The sequence below is a fragment of the Solenopsis invicta genome, chromosome 5 (assembly GCF_016802725.1).
Source record: "Solenopsis invicta isolate M01_SB chromosome 5, UNIL_Sinv_3.0, whole genome shotgun sequence".
NCBI lineage: Eukaryota > Metazoa > Arthropoda > Insecta > Hymenoptera > Formicidae > Solenopsis > Solenopsis invicta.
Window position 1 is genome coordinate 9,705,006 of NC_052668.1, and position 22,363 is coordinate 9,727,368.

General features: G+C 36.6%; 1 protein-coding gene across 3 annotated transcripts in view; it reads left to right on the forward strand.

Annotated features, from left to right (window-relative positions):
• LOC105199551 overlaps nucleotides 1-22,363 on the forward strand; it is an 87,318-nt gene that overhangs the window by 47,872 nt on the left and 17,083 nt on the right. Inside the window, exons 2-5 of one of the 3 annotated variants that reach the window (XM_039449198.1) lie at nucleotides 9,139-9,192; nucleotides 18,772-20,072; nucleotides 20,172-20,961; nucleotides 21,970-22,247. In XM_039449198.1, coding sequence (XP_039305132.1) covers nucleotides 9,139-9,192; nucleotides 18,772-20,072; nucleotides 20,172-20,961; nucleotides 21,970-22,247 — 2,423 coding nt within the window. Of the gene's footprint in view, nucleotides 1-9,138; nucleotides 9,193-18,771; nucleotides 20,962-21,969; nucleotides 22,248-22,363 lie in introns of all 3 variants that reach the window. The other 2 variants (XM_039449197.1, XM_039449199.1) reach the window with 2 other exon arrangements.

A 22,363-nucleotide genomic window follows, 5' to 3' on the forward strand; every position in this document is an offset into this window, starting at 1 on the left:
TAGAAAAAGAAAGATATATATTTTTTTTTAAATCTACAAGGCCACATCTTTTCCTGCCTTATTTCAAACAAAGCACTTTCACTAAAATAATATCGATTATATAAATATATGGATTAGCATTTTTTTTCTTGATCATGGATTTACTTTCTTTTATGCTCGCACGAATGCGACTCATGTTAGTTATGTCAAGAAAAATTGATACGACTTGAAGGAGTGAGAAAAACGTCGGATATTGCGGAAGCAACTTGTCATTTTCCGCTTGGTTGGTTGGACAAAGTTGCCTGATGGATATTGAACTCACGAATTTCACCGTGGACTTGTCACTTAAATTGTGAGTAAACGCAATGTCACGCATGACGGGGATTGCAACGAATAGTAGCGAATATCTAAACAATATTTGTACTACGCAAATTCTTCTATTTCTTTGGAGATCTCCGACTTTCCGAGGTATTCCGATTATTAAAGCACGAATATCAAAAGCATTACAAATATAAAATCATCTTATAAAAATATAGCAGGAATAATTTTAGTGTGTTTAATGTAACGTTTCAAACGTATGTATGCATCGCAAAATTGGCTGTTAGTCAACGTGACAATTCAAGGAATTCATATCTACGCGAGACCGTATCCGTTAGTGCTACTGTTACCGGTTCCCACGATTCAAACGCTTTCTCTCTCGAATCCGTTCCGCGGCGCCGAAACGCGAGATCTTGTGTTGCAAGATTTAGTGTAAAAGATTAATACATTCTCAGTTAACGAAAAATAATATTACTAATAATTTGCACGCAAAATTTGCAGGCTGATTGAAATATATTGTCTGCAAAAATTTCACGAAAATATTGTACACACTTCAACTGAGTTTCTAATTGCATGTTTTCATCATCTCTTTGTGAATTTCTCGACACTTTCTGCGAATGCAATTAAATTACAGAAGATGAACGAAGATATCTACACTGAAGTATTACCGGTCGGTTACAAGGAATCATTGAGCAAGCGAAAGTAATCATCATTATTCTTGGTTTACCACATGTACCTACGGGCAGTCTCGACTCAAAACAAATACACATTCCCAAATGACCGCATGAAATATTATTCAGCCAGATAACTCATTTCAACGTGAGAAATTAATTCATAACCGATTCAATAAATTGTGGAGCGTTTGCTTCCTCAGCACACATCTCTTTTTGGAGACTTTCACCGGAAAACGTAGCGACGACATTAATATGATTCGTCACTGTCTCACGCAAGCATTACAAAATTAAACACGGAAATCAAAAGACTTTAATTAAAAGAGACATAAAAGACTTTTATTTAATTTTATGGAGAGGATTTTCTTATAAAATTTAACCTGACAATAGATCATGATAGTCGTAGGAAAACATTATATTTTAAAAATCTTTATATGATTGTTTCTGTTTTATTAATATCTATTATACATATTTTACATTTTAATACAATAAAATATAAAATGTTTATAAAGTATGTTAATAAATATAACCGTTTCGACCTATTCTTAGTTAATTTGTTGTTTATAAAATATGTTGTTTAAATAATATAATTAAATTTTGGTAATCTTATTGTAAAAAAGATTAAAAACAATTTATTATTCTTTATTATTTTAAATTGAATAAATGCCAAGTAGTGATAAACGTATACAATATATTATATATAACTTTTATAACACAGTATGATATTTTCAACTGACTTATAATTAGTAATGATAATTTTTTCTGGGTAACATTGATCATTGTAATTTTTATCATAAATAAACAATACGTAACATAAACATTTACTATTAGTAAAAGTGACGTAGCACGTAAGACAGGAGACTTATGATTTTAAGGGGGAGGTGGGAAAATGGGACAAGATAAGATAGCGGGGGGGTAAGACAGGGTATCCCCGGTATCGCACGATTTAAATACAGAAATCATAATTGAACATATACGTTAGATACGGCCTTTCCATCGTTTAAAATTATCCACGAACCAGCGAAGTAGGCATCTGCATTATGGAGTTAGACGTTAGACAATAATTTATATTTTTTACGATTTTCTTACAATTTTACTTTTACTTGTGACATTAGTATTGATATTAAATCACAGTAGTTTCTTTGTGTATGCATGTGTTTTTCAGACAAAATTTAATAGACTATAAGGTAAGAATGTTATTTTCTACTTTTGTAAATAGTGTTTTGAAAATTATTGATATCATTTTGATTAAACGAGAAGAGACAAGATGAGAAAAGTATCCATACAGTGCAGAGAGAATGCAAAATAATTTCAATAAAACATTGCAATATTGCGTATTAGTTGCGAAACATTGTTGCAACATTACGATATCCGCTTTTTGAAAAATTGCAATAAAACATCTCAGCAACATTGCAATGTATTTAAAATAATGGAATGCTAACGATACATCACAACATTTTAGCAATGTTGCAACATTTCAGCAATAACATTTGCAGAAACGTTGCTACAACTTTGCTGGATTGTACTGTGTATTAATTCTGTATTACATTTCTATACAATAAATTTGGGCAATTTCAAATAATTACTTGTTTATTTAGTTTATTAGGAAAAATTATGTTTTTGTGATACCATTCTTAAATATAAATTTATGTAGATATTAACATATAAATATTGTTTAGAGTTACCAATATTTATTTAAAAAATTTGCGTCACTTTAAGATAACATAGATTAAATGAGAATGCATTTCATTTATGCTCGTAACTCTCTTAGAATTATTTCATCTTTGTTGTTTACCAAATATTAAACAAGGACAAATATTAAGGGTAGATATCGAGTTTTTTTTTTCTCCCATTATAAAGAGATACAGATAACTAATGAGTGCATTCAGTAGAACCAGCTGTTTTGTAGCAATCAAACGTAATTGACTCGTACTTTTTAAAACCCATAAATCAACATAAAGATTCAGCGGAAAATCTAGTAACGTTGCCCAATTGTCGAGTTTGCGGCCGATAATTATGAGTTTATGTGAAACAGAATGAAAACGTAGTTTATGTAGTTCTTTTATAAATAATATATATTATTATACACGCGAATACTCTGTGTTGGCTTTTTATTGTTATTACTTCATACTTAAAAGAATTATAATAAAACAATTTGTGCAATGTTTCTGAAATATTTATGTCACATTGCTAAAACCTTGCAAACATATTGATTTATTTATGTTTCTATATATACAACGTCTTCGTAACATTGCATTGCAATTTGCATAACATTGTTGCAATGTTCTATGCTATATGGATAGAGTAACTGCGCAGTGAGATTATATTATATGTACATCCTCTCTGGCAATTGACCATAGTCACTCGCAGAATTTAAAACAGGATTAGGATTAAGAATGGTTTCTTATTGATTAGTAATTTATTATCAATTTTTCTTTTTGGACAGCCAATTAGCGACGTGGACAATCGAGTGCCACTTGAATAGACCTATATCTGATAACCTTACCTATGATACTTTAATATCACTCCGTATTCTGGTTGACAAATGAGTTAAAAAGAAAGCTTGTCTCCTAAAGGAAAAAAATCATTATAGACTGCAGAATAGCACAATCAAAATAAGGTATATAAATCGACAAAGAAAAAACATTAATTTGTATACAAATACATACATGGATCTGAGAAATTCGACACAATCCGTTCCGAAATGAGCATCAAACGCATAGAACATAAATTGTCATTGTGTTCATCAAACATTAAACAAGGTCAAATGCTCTATGCGTTAGAATATTAGATTCACAAATTCGAAATGTACTCAGCGTAACATCTTTTGGGTTATATTGTAAAAAATATTAATTATTACAAAATACGAAGCAATTATTATAAAAGCTGCTATATCTTGATAAAAGACACTTTTTAATTTGTATTTGTTTTTAAAGTGTACTTCATCTTATTGCTTATCGGGATACCTTCTCTTACCCCACCAAGAGGCAAGATGGGAAGAAATACCTTTTTTTTTAAAATAGAACAAAAAATAAAGAAAAGGTATTAAAAAAATTTTTTAAAGAGAAATATCAAGGAGACTATACTTTCACCTGGTCCTAGATAACGCCAAAATAATCTGAAAATAAGTTATTTCTAAAATATTAAGGAATTAGGCTTTGAGAGTCAAACACAGTTTCTGCCAACTTTCTTAGACGAAATAATAAATAAAATATTAAGAAATATTAGGTTTTAAAGGTCAAACACAGTTATTTTTGCGTGAATAATTAAAACATGTACTTATTGCATTCTTCTTAAAGTCCTGCTATTACATCGCCAACATTTTGGCTCAAAAATGGCTTTAGTTTAAGCCATTTTCGAGGTTTAGTACAAAATCTTGCTCGAATTGCAATGTTTCTTACGTGGGGTAAATGGGAAAAAAATTAGAAATCAGGATTAAAGAACATCGTAACAATGTAAAGAAGAATACGATAATTAATTCAATGATCACGAACTACAGAATTGAATGCATTCACGAATTTGATTGGAATAATACAAAGGTTTTTGGTAGAAAGAGATTTTTTCATAAATAATTAACGTCTGAAAATGCGTTACATACAATTATAAGAGACTAGACTTTAGTGAGTCTGCTTTTCTCCTAAAAATTATTTTCAATAAGTCTATACCAAAGACGCAACGGTTTCAACACACTCGTGTGTCTCATTTAATTGTTGATATCTGAAAATGGGATTTTGGAAACTGGGAGGGAGAGAGTGAAGACTCGTTTAAACTTTTATAAAACGTGTGACAACAGATTTGGATAAGAAAATTTTTTTGTACTAAGCCTTAAAAATGGCTCAAATTAGAACTAAAACGTTGCAATGTAATCGCAAGACTTCAAAAAAGCTATAAAATGCATGTTGTAATTATTAGCGCAAAAATAATTGCACTGACTCTGACAGCCCAATATTTTTTAATATAATATTTTATTTATTATTATTTTGTGTAAGAGAATTGGCAAAAACATTAAAATTTTGTGAAGTTATTTCTGTTAAAAAACTGTGAAATAAATTATAATTATTTGACCTTAATTATAAAAAATAAATTACGATTTTTTAAACATAAAAACGACTATAATTTGGGAACAACTTATTTCTGGACCTATATAGCTTTTTTCCTTTTTTTTTATCCATTTCAAGAAATAGTGCGGACGAGTTTTCGGACACCCTGTATATTATGTCGTCTACTATTGAAAGTGAGATTAAAATCGTTTATCTTGCATTGGTCGACGACTAGGTTACCTTGATATTCACATCGCTCTCACAAGACATGTAAAACTTACTACATGTATCGTCATAGTTAACGTGAACACTCACTAAATACACACTTTGCTGTATACCTGCAGTAGTTTCCATTATTATTATGGTTAGTAAAACAACATCAAAATCAACATAAACAATGCCAAAATTGTTAATTCAAAATACACTTGAATTATGTAAGTAAAGATGCAATTTTTAGGCGTAAAGTTCTAATTTCTAAAACGCGACGAGATCAAACGCATTTATCTCAGGCAGAAATGATAATAAAATCGAAGTTGATTTTATGTCGATTTGATGATTTCGACGTTGAATCAACGTCATTTCTAGCTAGGATGGATTCGTAATGTTCTTTTTATTGCGGAATGTCGATGACCCTATCCATCATTGTGGAATCTTGGTGGCGCAACACACCACTTGTCGTCGCTGTTAAACAAGATTGCCCAGCAGTAATCGTCGTTCTTACGGCGAGAAAAATCTTTCGGGCATTAGCCGCAAGTGTAAATAGCGACATGAATGGACGAATTGTTCTTACGAAACGAGAGTAATCTTCGGAGGATTTCTCCTCGCTCGTGTATCGCGCAACAAAACGAGCTCAAGGTAGCCTTCGCCTATGCAACCGCAATTATGCAGCTGCGTACGTGGAAGTCGATCGTCAGGTGGGCCCAAGTATTTCTTTACTGCCTCATAAATGCGAGTAAACGCGCCTTCGAATATCAGAAGTTGGTACTTGCGATATCGTACGATCGCGGGAAACTATGCGGGACAATTATGCATGAAACCATGCAATTCGAAAGTATTTAGCAGAAATGATTCGTCGACACGTCACACTGTCATTCAAAACGCAACCATATTCAACGTTTACTTACAATCCTACATTACATAACGTAACAGAGTTTTGGTAAGGAATGTGTACAAGCAAATAAATTTATTATATTTGTTCAAAACTTATCTTAAACTTAATATGCTTGATGAATTGACGTGGCAGATTGGCGTAATCATGTCGCGGTGCATGTCATAAAGCGATTCAAGTTGCATTAAAATAACGTATGCACGCGGTGCATGATGTCGAACATGAATCCTCTCTCCCACGTATGTCAGCGCGACCGCAATCGTTACCGATTGTTGAGTAACGTGACGCGACCGGTTTGTCGGGGGCCGTGAAATGGCCCGATTGGCCGGAGGCCAGACGTCAGGGAAAGAAGGGCGACACGAAGTCGACCAGCTGACCCAATGTGTCGGGTGTCCGGGGACGAGAATGACCTCAGTACGACAGTCCCGATTGCCGTGAATATACCGAGAAATGCCCATCGTCAAATAAACCGGATGTCACTTGCTCTCATCACTTCGCGAATTCAATCACGATCTACAGTTCAATATTTTAAAACTTAGAAATGTTTCCGTGACAAAATTGTTATCATACAATTGTTCATGGTAAAAGAATGTCCAAAAATAATATACGACAATTTGTTCTTTTTTTAAGTGGATCAACTGTCATTACAATCAAGTCATACATGCGGTAACATACGAGAGAGAATCAAAACTAAAGCCAATTTTTTTACATGTTCAATTGCTTACAGTTAATCCTATTAAAGCTGTTAAATGTATTTTGTCTTTACTTTTTGATTTTCCTTCGTAGAAACCTGAGTCGAATTTTACTCCTATTTTTAACCTCAGTAAGTTGTTTAGAATATAAATGAAATTCTATAATATGAGAAGCATCAACATATTCAAATAATAAAGACTACACCGATAGAAAGCAGATTTTAGAGCTCAATAATAATTTTCTAAGTTGAATACAAGATTCTTCAAACTCCGCATCGTATACTTGCCGAAATTAAAACACAGCTTTCAAGAAGAATCCAGAAATTTTCCACGAAAATCGCTAATTAATTTAATACTTTTGACACTTACAAACATCTCTATGATCTCCATTTTATCCTGAAAACTAAAAAATTTATTGCAAAAAATATAAATTTTTAGGTTTATTTTGATACTTAAACTATTCAGATAAACCTCTTTTAATATTATTTAACCTACAACTTCTCTTTAAAACCGCACTTAAAATTCTACTTAAATTAAACCTTTTCTACTGCTTTTAACCTCTATTAGAAGTTATGCGTCTCTTTTGATACTACTTAATTTACAGCTCCTATTTAAAATTACCAATTTTTATTCAAGATAAAATTTTGCTTCTATTTTTAAAATTTCCTCAAACTTTTATAATATTATTTCAGCTAAAATTTTCATTTTTTTAATTCCTATTTTAAATTTTATTTATTGTTTATAATAAATATTTATTTTGCAACACTTTACAACTGCATAATTTTACACACACATAATGTACACAACACACACATATAACATATAAAATCAAATGTAAACTATATAATAGTATTCATTTCAGATTAGGCCAAAACTTACCTGATATTGTTTTACGACAATAATTATGATATATATATATATATATATATATATATATATATATATATATATATATATATAATTTATATTTTATGTTATATTATTACAATTATGAATTGCGCACGCTGGTTATACTTACATTGACAGAAAAGTTTTGAATATTTGTGATTAAAATTGCATGGTAAAGTAATTATGATTATGTTGATAATAACAATTAAGTTTATATAGTTCTCTGTATAAAAGAGGAATACATTATACATGTCCCAAAAACTATTACAATTTGTGGGAGCATGTGTTCCATTTAATTACATGTAATAATAACTATTATTAACGTAAATTATAGAAGTAATAATTATAAAAATAAAACTCTTACTCGTAATTTTATTATTTTATCGGGCATTATAGTTACGAATACTTTTTTTCTGAGCGTATAGTGTAAACAACACGCAAAATTAAATAATATTGTAAAATATAATTTAATATTATTAAAAGAAAGAACAATTTGCATCACTGTTAATGCCATAAGATGACATCGAATAAGACTAAATCAGTTATTTAGGAAATTTTAATTAAAGGAATCTAGCTATGGATTTGTAAAAGATCTGTGAAGGGTTTTAAAAGGTTTCATTGAAAATCTCTTTTAAATCTCAAAATAGAAAATTTTCCGGTAACTACTGTTTAGAGGTACAGCGTAAGAGCTTTATTCCTATTTAAATTACACTACTATAGTCCTCTAGAGTTTACGTATCTCTTAAAATTAAGATTCCAAATAAGAGGAAAATTTTGACTCAGGAAGGTACTCATAGCTACTGAGATGTAGTATGTACAGTCACGTGCACACACAAGTGCATAGACACTCACGTGCATGCGAGAAGAAATCGACGTAGAGATATTCTTCGCGAGAAAGGAGTCGGTCAGATAACTGTACGTCGCGGCCTCTGGACGACATATTCGGTGTTGGCGTTTGAAGTCCTCTTTACGCTCATTTCTATAGACACGCACCTTCCTAGATACGAAGACACTTGCCTTCGCTTTTTCTCGCTTGTCTTCTTTTTCTTGTTTTTTCCTTGAATTGCGAGTAAACCGCACAATTAAGTCCTTGAGATCCCCGGAAAAATCTTATAAATGTACTTGAAACTTCCATATTTCTATCGTTTTCTCTCTCTTAAATATTAAAAGAAAAATTAATGTCGCGACACAAAAAAAAATTTTTGCGTATATGAACAAGTTAATATGATGACATCCGTATGACGCATAGCAATTATTTCTTGAGGAGCTATGACGATGACCAAATGAAGCTCCTACTATCATCATATCCTTCAATAATTTCCTTTCACCACCCACACTTTCTCTGTCGTAGTATCGAAGCGACCTTCGCTCACATTTACAAATTAGACATATTAAATAAATTGATTATAATACATATGCAAAAAATATTTCTTTTCTTACAGATGGAGTTTTATCAAATAATGTTAGAGCTTCCAGAATAGAAAGGAATCTAGAGGGTAAGTCTCTCCTAAATGTTTACATAACGTGTCTAACAACTATATACTAGTCATGACACATTTGCAACATATGAATCACATTGATACACGCTGACAAGGATTGCACTCAAAATCAAGCTCTCCGAATTCCAATTGTACTTGATAAAAATATTTACCTTTATACTTTAGCTTTAATTTATGCTATGAAATTTGAGTGTAAGCCTATAATATTGAACAAGTTTTCGCTTTGTTCTTTATTTCTGCTCTCTAACTTATTTCTTCTCACGATACATCATTTTGCGTATCTCAATTATTCGTGTGCGTGTTGACGCGAGGTGCGGCCGTGTAAATAATTTCTCAAGCAGGTAATATATACACTTTCCTGTCGCTGAATTGACTACAATATGTATTATCTTGTTTTGGTGGTATTTGGCTTTAAGATCATGTAATTACGAGATGTTTCTCCCCAAGACATGAAAATTCATTATATGCGCGAAAATTTTTAGACATTTTAAATTCTACATATTTTATTCTTTGTCTCAAAACCTTTTGTTTTAAAAATAATAAAATAATTATGAAATAAAAATATACTGTTTTATATTTCGAGAAATATATCATTTTATATATTTTAATTTCTTTTTATAGAAAAAACCAATCATAATGTACTTTTGCCAACAGAAAGATTATGACACTTTATTTTCGATCGAGGTTCGAAACCCAGCCTTGCTTATAAAACGGTTGAAGGTAAATGATTAGATCCAGATAAGTAAGATCCAATCGTTTGGTGAGCAGGCTGCATTTATGGTACTTATCAAAATCAAAAGTGTTACAACCTTTCTGCTAGAGAGTTTATATCTTGGAATTTTCAGGACTTAGGGATTGTACATAAGCAACTTAACTAAATGGCTAAATATCTTTCTTTCTTTTCCTTGTACGCATGCTAGTTTTTCTTACTTTCTATACAAGAAACAGCATTTTTTTGAGAAGTAGCGAGGGTAACGACGCAAATTAAGCAGGGTACCGCGGATAGTGTTGCAACAGGTGTCCTAGACTACGAAAGAAGAAGGCTCGTCTACTAAGATCGTCTGTCTCTTTTTTTCTGTTTCTGTTACTGCTCCCGTCTGCTCCCCGCCTTCAACTCTTCTCAACAACGGATGCCGTCTGCCTCCAACGTCCGTCCGCCACTCCGTCTCTCCGACGACCTACATTACAATAAAAAAAATGTCAACATTATTACGCAAATTGTTATCAACTGACGCAAATAAACAACATTGACATTATACTCGGTACGATGATTGACTTGGACGGGCTCATAAACATGAAATGTGACTGAACAAATCTAATTCGTTGGACACCTTTGCGCTTAATTTGAAATTAATCCCATTTTAATTACTTTGTGTCCCGTTTTACTTATATAATCACTTTTTCCCTCGTCTTTGTTTGTTCATTGCCGACAATTCTATTGACAAATCATCGACGCAACATGCATGTTTCTGCATTGTTACTCCATGTATATTCTTTTCGGACTTGGCTACTTAGGAGTGACTACGGTCCTTTTGGTATCGGCACGTCCTGGAAAGTCCGTACCACCGGTTGGATTATTGACAAAAACGGCACGGACATTCGTGCAAGATGGTGCAAGTACCGAATTTGCTACTCAGGTTTTGGGCACAACCTTGGATAACGGTCGCCTCTATGCAAGAATTCTATCAACATCAAGTAGAGTGTTTTACGATCGAGAATTGAGCCGACCGGATCCATCGAGCACCGGTCCCTACATCGTTTATCCCTCAAAAGCATCGGACAATGATTGGCGGCTTCGAGTGGCTCTTGATAACGCGCCGATCAGTGCTATCAAAGAGATTGAAGTGTTGAGTGGTAATATTGATTCGGACTTGAGTGAAAAGAAAAAGGAAACCGGGAATTCTTCGAAACTAGACGAATTATCCAAAGAAAACGACATATTCAATAAAAGAGAACTAAACGTAGATACACAAAAATTCAAACCTACGAAGGTTCGACCTGCCGATAATTTACCCACTTATACCGTTAAACATGAGTACGTATCAAATAATTTTGATTTGCTCGATGATACGCAATCGCAGACTTTCAGGCCGCGAGTGCCAAAAATCTTCAAACCGCAAGTGAAAACTTCTTCGTCTAGGAAGCTGGATATAAAGCCTCTAGCTACAGTAACCTATCATGGCTTCGCGGATTTCACGACTACGGTCGGCGATACTGTCATTGTTTTTTCACCGAGTACTTCGCCGGTACCCATAGGTCGTCCCGCCACCACAATCAAAGGCGATGCCACTCTTCGTCCGGATGATGGCGTAGCAGTATTAAAGATCCGGCCCACGGCCGTGATGAAACACGCGAAAACTGAACAACCTTATGAGGGAGATCAGAATCACGGCTCGGACGATCAACTTCTGAGCGCCATTAATCGCGGCAACATTCAGCCAAGTATCACTGAGGAAGTTGATGCTGAATCGTCCAAAAAGTTTACGGAACCATTACTGCTAATACCCGATGTTGAAACTGAATCGTTAAAACCGACAGGTCTTCTGAAAGTTGTTGATTCTACTACTTCACTAGACGGTACCACAACTCATTACAAAAGTTCCATTTATGGCACATATATTGGCACGAATTATGCGCAAATCATTCACACATCTTCGAACGTATACTTCTTTCCGGATGATGCCACCGTAACGTATGATGACACAACCGTAGACTATGGTACAACTGAAATGGAATCCGAGGAACAAGATACCACTATCGAAACATTACCTTCTACCACGCCAATGACCAGTGAAGAAGAAATGAATGAATTAAGTACACCATTAAGAGGTACAACCGATAGTGTCTTAACAACATTGAAGGACATCTTAGAAAGTGCAAGAAGAGTATTAGGAACGACTGAATCGATCCTACCAACTTTAGACGATGAAATTCCTAATGATATTGTGCCAGGAGATCCCCAGGGTCGTAGCATCAAAGGTGGTTCTTCTCAAAATAATCTTCGATCCAACAAACGTAAGTTACATGGATCTGATTCAAGTAACGTGGAAGAAAAAATAACGTTAGCTACTAGATTATTACCATCTACCGTCTACAAAACATTTACGTATTTTACAACTTTCTTCATTCCGGGAGACAATGATCAGACGTCGACTTCAATACGTTCTCGGGAGGTAGTTTCTTCCGAAGTAACTTTCTTGACTGAGTTAATTCAACCTACCTCAACTAACAATTTGATTCGTCCTACTATCTCTTTGTCGAGGGCACAAGGGCAGAGAACATCAAGCTTGTCTGAAATTGAGGAAGAGCAAACTACTAAACAAGATGAGGAGATAGAGCTCATTTTCAAGACTCTATACACAACGTATACATATCTAACGACGTTTTTCCAAGAAAATACATCTAGTGTATCTAGTCGACAAGTTGTTGAGACTAACGTTATTACGCAGACCATTGGACCAAATAGTGTTTCTGCTGTTGTCGCTAGTCTTTTCGAAAAAGACGAATCCGTTCTGATATCGCCAACGGTAATATCGCAAAATGTCTTGCCGTCCGTAATAACAAACGCTCGTACTCCCGAAGAATTCAATAGAGGTATTGATCCTGACGAAACAACAGAAAGTTTAACCACTTTGGAGCAGGATACCACAATACACGAAAACATTCCAACGGAATCCATTACGACTGTTGATGATTTCGAGACGTCCGATGAATGGACCACTGATTTAGAACCGAGTCCTACTCCAGCTATGGCGAACGTAATGATAAAGGAACAAGTAAAGACATATTATACGACATATACGTACTTTACTACTATTTTTGTGGACGATGAAACAGAAATTGAGACGCGAACTGAGGTCTTCACTAATGTCATTACGGAGACTATTACGCCTACCAAGGTTCAATCGGTTTCGCAAGAAACGGTACAATTAAAAACGTTGAAATCTAAATCTGCCGAAAATAAATCTGCAGTTCCTCCAGAAATTTTAGCTTATTTAGAAGCTCTTCAACGTCAAAAGACAAAAGAAGAAGCATTTTTAGTAGCAAAAAAAGTTCAGCAAGCTAACAATCAAGAAAAACGTGATGAAATCACTGAAAACTACACTGAGATTACGACGGAAGTACCTACCACTTTGGAAGATCAAGCCACTACTGAACGTCTATTCCGTAACTTCCAAGTAGGCGCGCAAGTAACGCCCAATCCTCCGACTGACGTAGAAGTTTTGGGCTCTATGATCACGGATGTTGTGTCCTCCTCCAGCTCTGGCGGTGGTACAGTTCTAGATGTGGATAAGAGAAATATCGTTCCTGAAGATCAAGAATTGTCGGAGTCCAACAATCATGAGGTAGAGCCTGCACCGACATTGCTTCTGCAAACCAGTTACACGACTTTTACGTACTTTACGACGATGTATAAGGGCGATGAAACAAATGTCGCCAGTCGCTTAGAGACAGTTACGAATGTCGTCACGGAGACTTTGAGACCGACCATTGTAGTGCCGGTTCCAACCAGCACATTACCAATAACGTATTTCACGACTTTTACCTATTGGACGACGTTTTACAAGGGTGGTGACACCATCACCACTAGTCGCGAGGAAACAATCAGCAACGTTGTCACATCAGGCGTCTCGCCTACACCTACAGTGGAACTCGGTGTAATAATGACTTACACTCCAACTGTAAATCCACTATCAGAGGAGGAATCAACTAACCAAGATGAATTTAAGATTACGGCAGATAATGAGGTAACACCTTTTGGAAGCGTTGCGCGTGAAAAATCCATTAATGAGAATACTAACGAACTTTCATCGATTATAACTAGACCTGATAATCTGGGTACCGTGAACACTTCGTCGATTTCGCCCGAGCCTACGACCTTCTATACTACATTCACTTACTTTACCACATCCTACATCGGAAATAAAACAATCTTAAATAGCAGACTTGAAACGGTAACTAGCGTATCGGTACCAGACATTGCGACGCAACAGGCGACCGGTCGCGCAATTGGAGGACCTGTATATCCATCAATTCAGATGATAAATGTTGATGAAAAATCTGTAATACCGTCTAAGGTATCTGAAACTTCCAAAACAGGTTTGATTTCAACGATACGTTCAAGCGAAATACACGAAGATACCACGACTTACTACCTAACAGATGTATACGGTACTTACATAGATGGATATTACGCACGAGTGGTAAAGAGTTCGACAAAGATAGAAACACCGGTTTTATCTTCTTCATCGATAGCTACGCCGGTTCTGCCTACTGGAATTTTATCCTTGAATAAAGGAAGCGTGATAGATGCTGACGAAGTTACTACTGTTTATTTTACGACTAAGCAAATTGGCACGCTTTTCGAAGGTACCTACGCTAAAGTGATCGAAAGTACATCAAGCACAAAAATAGATGAGGAAAGAAAAGCGAGCATTCCGCCAATTCAAGGTCACCGAACTGGCTTGGTACGTCTGATTCAAGGTCAAATGGAAAATAACGGTACCACCACGTTCTATCAATCAAAAGTGATTGGCACAAGCATCGAAGGAAGATACGCTCAAATTATCGAAAGTACTTCTAGTTATTTTGTGCCGAGTTCCACAAAAAATATAGCGCCAACTTCTACTCTACCTCCAAGCCATTCGACAGGTATTCTGGAAATATCGCCTTCTCCTGCCGTTATTCAATCTTCCGAAGACCATACAGAATCTTCCGACCAAGACGAGGATTCGAGCCAGAATGAAGAAGATAACGAAGAAGACGAAGAAGATGATGATGGACAAAGTTCTAAAAAGAAATCACGTTTGACATTCTCGACGAGAAAGAGAACTTTCACGCCTGTAATTAGACCATTTGCTTCCAGAAATAGACCGACCTTCAATCCAAAACGCAAAGGTGCGCAAGCTGCAACGACTATTACCAGAACGGACATAACCCCGACAATAACTGCCACTTTAGCTGGTAAGGGCAATAGATTTGCATCATCGCGGGGTCGCGTTACTTCGCCGATTGGACCGTATTCCTCGACGTTATCTCCATCGAGCTCCAGAAGATTTTCAGGCAGACGCGGCACCGCTACGACTTCAAGTTCAGCATTTCCAACGGGAAGTACCCGAGGTAGAGCACAGCCCAGAGTAACACCGTCGTCCGTGTTTCAAGGTAACAGACGTAGTTCTACATCGTTAAAAGGATCCTCCGCCAGGATTGCAACTCGCGCTTCAAGTTCCGCATTTCCCGGTGTTTCGTCAAGATATCGTGCAGGTATTCGACCGTCATCAACGTTATTAAGAGGACAATCTACCGCCAAACACGATGATCAAGAAAACGATGCCAATGAGTTTACTACAACTACGCTTATAACAGATGAAACTCCGTTTACAGAATACTTCGATGGTGAAACCGTTACCACTCCTCTGCAGACTACTACCGAATCATCTAGGAGATCTACGAATCCGCTCCTGAGATTCCGTAGACCCACTAATTTAAGCAGCAATGGCAGATCGGTAACTACTTCAAGAACACCAACAACTACAACTCCGAGACGATCAGGAAATTTAAGTAGACCAAGCGTGCCAACGGTTCCTAGAGTAACCAATGGACGAACAAATACCAGAGCAACTCCTCCAGCATCTACAAGAACACGACCAAGCAATACAGGTCTGTTTCCACCACGTGGATTTCTCAGCAGAAAGCAAGAAGCAGCTACTGAAGAACCGACCGAGTCAAATGAGGGACAAAACGAAGGCAACGAAGGTTTCGAAGATGAACCCGTTGAAGAAATATCGGACAATGATTACGAAGGATCGGAACACGAAGTCAGAAAATCTAACACAAATGTAAATCGTCGTTCTGGAAAAGCTGTTGGATCCGCCGTACAAATTAGACCTTTTGGAGCCAGAACAAGAAGAGTTCGTCGTCAGGCTAGCCAATTGAGGGCATACAGTAGCCGTTTCCGTAGACCTGCTCAATCCTCTTCTTTAAAAGCAGAAGAGAAATCTGATTCATTAGAGGCCACAGCAAATAAAGAAGATATTATAAAAACAGCACCAAAACCTCTTGCTCGTTATAATAATCGCGCACGAAGTTTAACGTCTTCACAAACGCAAAAGACATTTAACAATCCCGATCAAACGGCGGAAACAACGGAGTTATTGAATCAGCAAAGTCAGTCTAGAACCAGATCGAAACAATCTAATGGAAACAGAAATGGATCTGTTAGAATAAAACCATCACCAGCATCAAATAATGGAAGACAATTTACATTAAGGGAAAAAGATGCTTCTTTAAATAGATTGGGATACAAAAGGCCAACTTCCAGTCCTAGAACAAACGGTAGATCTACTAATAATAAATCTGAGAACGGAAGAGTAAGGCCATCCAGAATACGAAATGGATCTTCTAAATTGTCGGAATCTTCTCGAAGAGTCTCATCATCTCGCTCAAGATCGACGAACGGAAGAAATGGAAACAGAAGGATTCCTACAAGAGGCAGAGGCTCCTATGAAGACATTCGAGAAGCGCCTACGGTATATCCAAACTCTGATGGTACCATAACTGTAACGCATTATGTACCGACGGAAGTGACAATTCCTGTAGTGAATAACGGCGTCACGGAACATCGAAATATTATAACAGCGCAACCCAGCACTGAAGTTCTCGGGCCTTCTCAGTATAGCACTGTAACAGTTGGAGATGGAAAACCACTTGTAGTAATCGTTAGCGAAGTGACAGGTACTAATGTTCAAGGTCAGGCTGAAGTTACACGATTCTTGCTGCATGAGACTCCCACCACTCGTATTTCGCATACCCTTACAAGCCTCGGTGGCCGTCGCGTCTCTCAATCGGTTATTATACCCACGACGGTATATTCCGTAGAGAACATAGTATCTACGGTACAACCTTCTTTGCCCGGCAACGCCCCTCTCGCAAATATTCTTCTCTCGCAATTACTTCTGGGTCAATTAGGTCAGCCGAATCCTTTGTTACAACCCCAAGCTACACCTACCACGCAATATAATACACGGACCACCTCCTACGTCACTACAATAACGAAGCATCAGAGCACTGTTATTCCCCTCACTTTCCGCGGGAAAGAGATTCTAACGACTTTGGTCGACTCCTCGACTGACGTCGTTACTGCTACGGAATTCATAACGGACACTGTTGTGGTGACTCCAACGGCCGCAATACCGGCGGCGAACATAAATTCCCTCTTGATGTTACTCCAATCGCAGACGCAACCGCAGAACCTCAATCCATTGCTGGATCCTTTATTCGCGGTTGCTCCGTTCACGCAGAGTAATACCTTACCGGGAGAAGTTGAGAGAAGGCATCAGCCGGCCGATTCCGACTACAGACATGATAGCTATGAATATTTTGAGGAGGACGATGCAGAAGAATACCAAAAGTCATCCAGATCACGTGGTCGTGGTAAATCAAATGACAAGAAAAAGGAGCCCAAGATCTCTAATGCCACCAAGACTGAATCCAGTGTAGTAACGCTTTATGTTTCCGGCCGCAGACCCGGAGAATTCAGCACTGTTTTGAGTACTGTGAAAATCGACGATTCTGCTACTGTGTCCAGAAGACGAAGAGACGCTTCGGAAGGAGCCGTTGAAGTGCGACCTTCCGTACCGCCGCCATTGCACGCTGGGCCGGTGGCTGTTGCTATTCTGGCGGGAAGTGAAGATCCTATCAATGCACATGCACCAACACAAAGTCTCGAGAGCGTAGTGGGCGACGTCGGACGGCACATTTCCACATCCATTTATACCTAATTTTATTCCTATTTGTTATAAAACCTCCTATTTCCCCTTTTCTTCATCCCCTTCTCTGACTTTTAACATTCTATCATAAGTCCATAATTTTATTGAAACCTACATAGAATTGCCCTAAAGACCAATTGTCTTTCCTAAATTTTTTCCATCTGGAAAGCGTCGATCCAGTTTCTTCGAACACGTCGCAATAAGAAGAAAATGAGCAACATCAATCGAAGAAATAAAAAGTCGAAGTTGTTGCATATGTAATGTAGGCAATCTTGACTGCCGAGTCTTTTTCCTTGAAATTGCGTAAAGAATCACTAGTAGTTTCAGTAAAACAAGAGCAAAGATGATTGTCTCGTTATTCATTTTGTACAGCTCTCTCCCAACCTCTCTCGAATCTCTTTTTTATTTCCTTCTTAAAATTATCCTTTTTGAGTGTCCTTTATTTCCTTTACTAACACAGCCTCGAATCTGCCGCCGCACGCGCGCCCACACGACAAAACCAGACATGATACTCTTCCGTCTCGCCAACAACATTATAACAAATAGACAAATCATGCAAATGCCCGGAACCATTATTAAAACGCAAAGTGTATTGTGAAAAAACTCAATCAGACAAACACACAAAAAAAAAACACGAGACAACAGTATTATTTAACTCCAATTGATTAATTGCGTTACAAAAGCAACATCCGAGAATGTTTTTTCGTTCCACTCTGCTTGATCGTATAGATTTTCATTAGATTGTGGAGTTAAATTAAACAAGGCGAGATGTGATTTGAACAGACGAATGGAACGGTTACCTTTGCAGGTAATTTCTATGCTGAATCCGCGCAATACGGAAGTAGAAATATTGAACACAACAGAGAAAGAAGCATCATTGACACAAGTGAGGATTATATAAATAATGGAAAGATTGATGATGAATCTTTTGAAGAGACACCACGAAAGCGTGTTAGAATTCGAGTACCCGTAGTTCGTAGCAGAACCGCTAGACAACACAAATTTACAGTTGTCAGGCGCAGACCTTTGACACTTCGCACCAAAGAACTTGCATACGTCACGTCTACCACGCATGCACCACGAAGAATTGTGGTGACGCGTGTCAAAACTCTCAAACCAGGTAACACGATTTATCCTACCGACATTCCAGATTATGGAAATTATCAGCCTACTGGTTTTGGCAAGCACAAAGTAACTGTAACCAGACGCAGAAAGCTTCAATCTACACCAACATCGATCAAAAATAAAGTTAGAGTGACCAGGAAGAAATTAGTTGCGGTGCGTCCAATACTACCAACGTCAACTCTTGCCATTATTACTACTGGATTCTTCACCGTGCCTTCTTCCGAATACGATGAATATACGGACGAAGAAGACGAAGAAGACGAAGAAGACGAAGAAGACGAAGAAGACAAAGAAGAGCAAGAGATTAGAGGAAAAGATCACTCTATCATTACGCCTAGTCTCGAAGAAACACCGAATATTATTGACAACAAACCAAATGAGGAGGCTAGTCTTGTGTCATTGGATGCCAGCTCCAGTGTATCTGATACATCAAACACGCCAGTGATTATCACAGACAATTTCTTTTTTCCCGCAACTGATAGCGAGGAAAATGAAGAATACGAAGATGACTATCATGACATGACTAGTACAACTGAAAATGCAGATAAAATCATGATTTTAATGCAGGATGAGCATCCCACAATTTCTTCCAAGGACGAAGATAATATTGTATCTATTATAAGTAATGTTCAGATACAAACAGAAGGTGATAATTTTACTATAAGCCAAACTACATCAACAAAATCATTCGCAGAGCAAACAGCAAAGACGCCTGAAGAATCCGATAATGCATCGATAAATATAACGAAATTGATCGCTTTAGAAGATGTTCGTTTTAATAAAACAAAGATATCAACGAATACAACATTAAATGATGATGTATCAACTACTGAACTTACTCTTATTAATGAAGATAGTGACCATAACTTTACATCGAAAGAAGAAATCACCACCATTGCCACTGTTGAAGAACACACTACTTTCGTAGAAGACATCACTACATTAAAAGAGCCCGATGAATTTGTAAATCTTCCTGGTAAAGAAATCACCACCATTGCCACTGTTGAAGAACACACTACTTTCGTAGAGGACATCACTACATTAAAAGAGCCCGATGAATTTGTAAATCTTCCTCGTAAAGAAAACATTACAGAAAAGCATATTGCATCAGTTACGCTTGATACAGAAAGTAAAGAACAAGAGTCAACCAAAGCTCCTAAAGATTCTACAGAACACAGCATAATGCCAGAAACAATAAGCGAAAATCTAGAAGAGATGCTAACAGTGCAACCTATCCTACCGAATAGCATAATTGATTCTAATTCGATCCAGATTTCTTCAATCGGAACAGTTTTACCTGATTCTTCAGTCGCAATCGCGCCGAGCTTTGAAAGTGTTATACCGCTCGAGACTACAAAGTCACTGACACGCGACACCGATACGTCGAATTATCTTGATGATTCGTACGTACCCAGTGTAATACCTCTCGGCTCAAATTACACCCACAAGACGAAGTTCCCGTCCGCAGTATTCGAGACGGTTTCTGCAACAAAAGTAACGAGCGAGATCGCTTCGCCTACACCGGAGGAGATCGAGGCAGGGCTAGCGGATGATCTTTACCTGTCATTGTCTCGCCTCGATTTCCCCGAGATCTTGCCGTCAAAATCAGCCACGATCGATCTACAGACTAAATCTACGCTCGAACCGAGCACGAGCGTTTATTACACGGAGACGGTAGTGACGTCGACGCGACTAAGGACATATACGTACGTGGTGACGCAACTTAACGGACTGGAGACTAAAGTAACGTCGTCGACGACCATACGACCGAGAGTGACGACACTTACATTGACGGTACCCGTCACGGTGACTGTCACTCCTACCATGGAGTCGTCAGCCGGCTTCGTATCATCTGTGTATAATCCAGTACCCGGTGAGTAGTATCTTTTACTCATCTGAGACTTTTCTTTTTCACGACGATCGCACAGTGCACAAAAACAGAAATCTTTAAAATTCGTGTATAAAATATATGTGATTTTATCGAGATAATATTATTTGAAACGCACAAACTTTAGGAAAAAAATAGGAGATAATAAAACTAGCTTCTTTCATCAACACTGAGTGCACAAGGTGATCGCCGTATGTAATATAATTCTTAGACTAATAAACTTTATATTACTATAATACAAACTTTCCAATTACGCGAATTTGGTTAGACTTGTACGAAACGGACTGTTGGATTGTATAAATGTTCTATTAAATACTATGTCAATTGGCTTGCTTCTTGGCAATTTAAAATTTTTTCCTGTACATTACAACTGTATGAAATGTAAATATTGTATATGACAAAACGACGCTGTACATACCTAAATTTGCGTTTCTTATGTACTATATGTACATGTATGTATATGTGTATATATATATATATATATATATATATATATATATATATATTATATATACATACATATGTATGTACATGTATATATATGTACATAATACGTACATATGTATATACATGCAGGCTATATTGTCTGAAACATTTATCTTTAAAATATCGCATTTACGAAAAAATCGGGTGGGACGGGTGGTCTGGGACACCCGGTATATATTATATACATATATGTATGTATATTAATCCTTTAATTATATAATTTTAACTGTATTTTTTCTGTAAAAATTTATCGATTGTAATCCGAATATACGATAATTTTTAATTTTATGTATATTAATATAGATCTTATTTGATTTAATTTCAACAACATCAAAAATAGGTAAGCATAGGAATATACTGTTCCAAGATTTCCCGACAGTATCTGTCACATTACTACGAAAAATTTCTTTAACATCTTTAAAACGTAAAATCGTTATTATAAATTAATTTCTCTTATTTATATATACAATACATTGTGAACTGTTGTTTATGGATTCTTAACAACAGGAGAGTACGAGGCGAAGGATGAGGAAGAAGGTCGCAGATTCAATTTAGCGACCCGCGTAATGTCGAACGGCGTAGAAGTTATTGTTGCTGGGCCAACTCCGGCTCTACGATGGGAAAACTCGAATCCTCAACCTACTCTTACCTTGTCAGAAGCAGTGGTCATGCTCCTGCCGCAGGATAAGCCAAATGAGTTTGTCACGAAAACTTGTACAACAACTTTCACGTACCTCAACACGATTACCAAGGATGGAACGACTACCATTTCTACGGAGCAACAGGTGCTTACGCAAACTCTATAGATATATTTTTTTAAATAAAACTTTCACTATATCCTTTCTTCAAATTTATTAAGAATTTTAAACAATATAGAATATTTTGTCTACAATTTAATCGC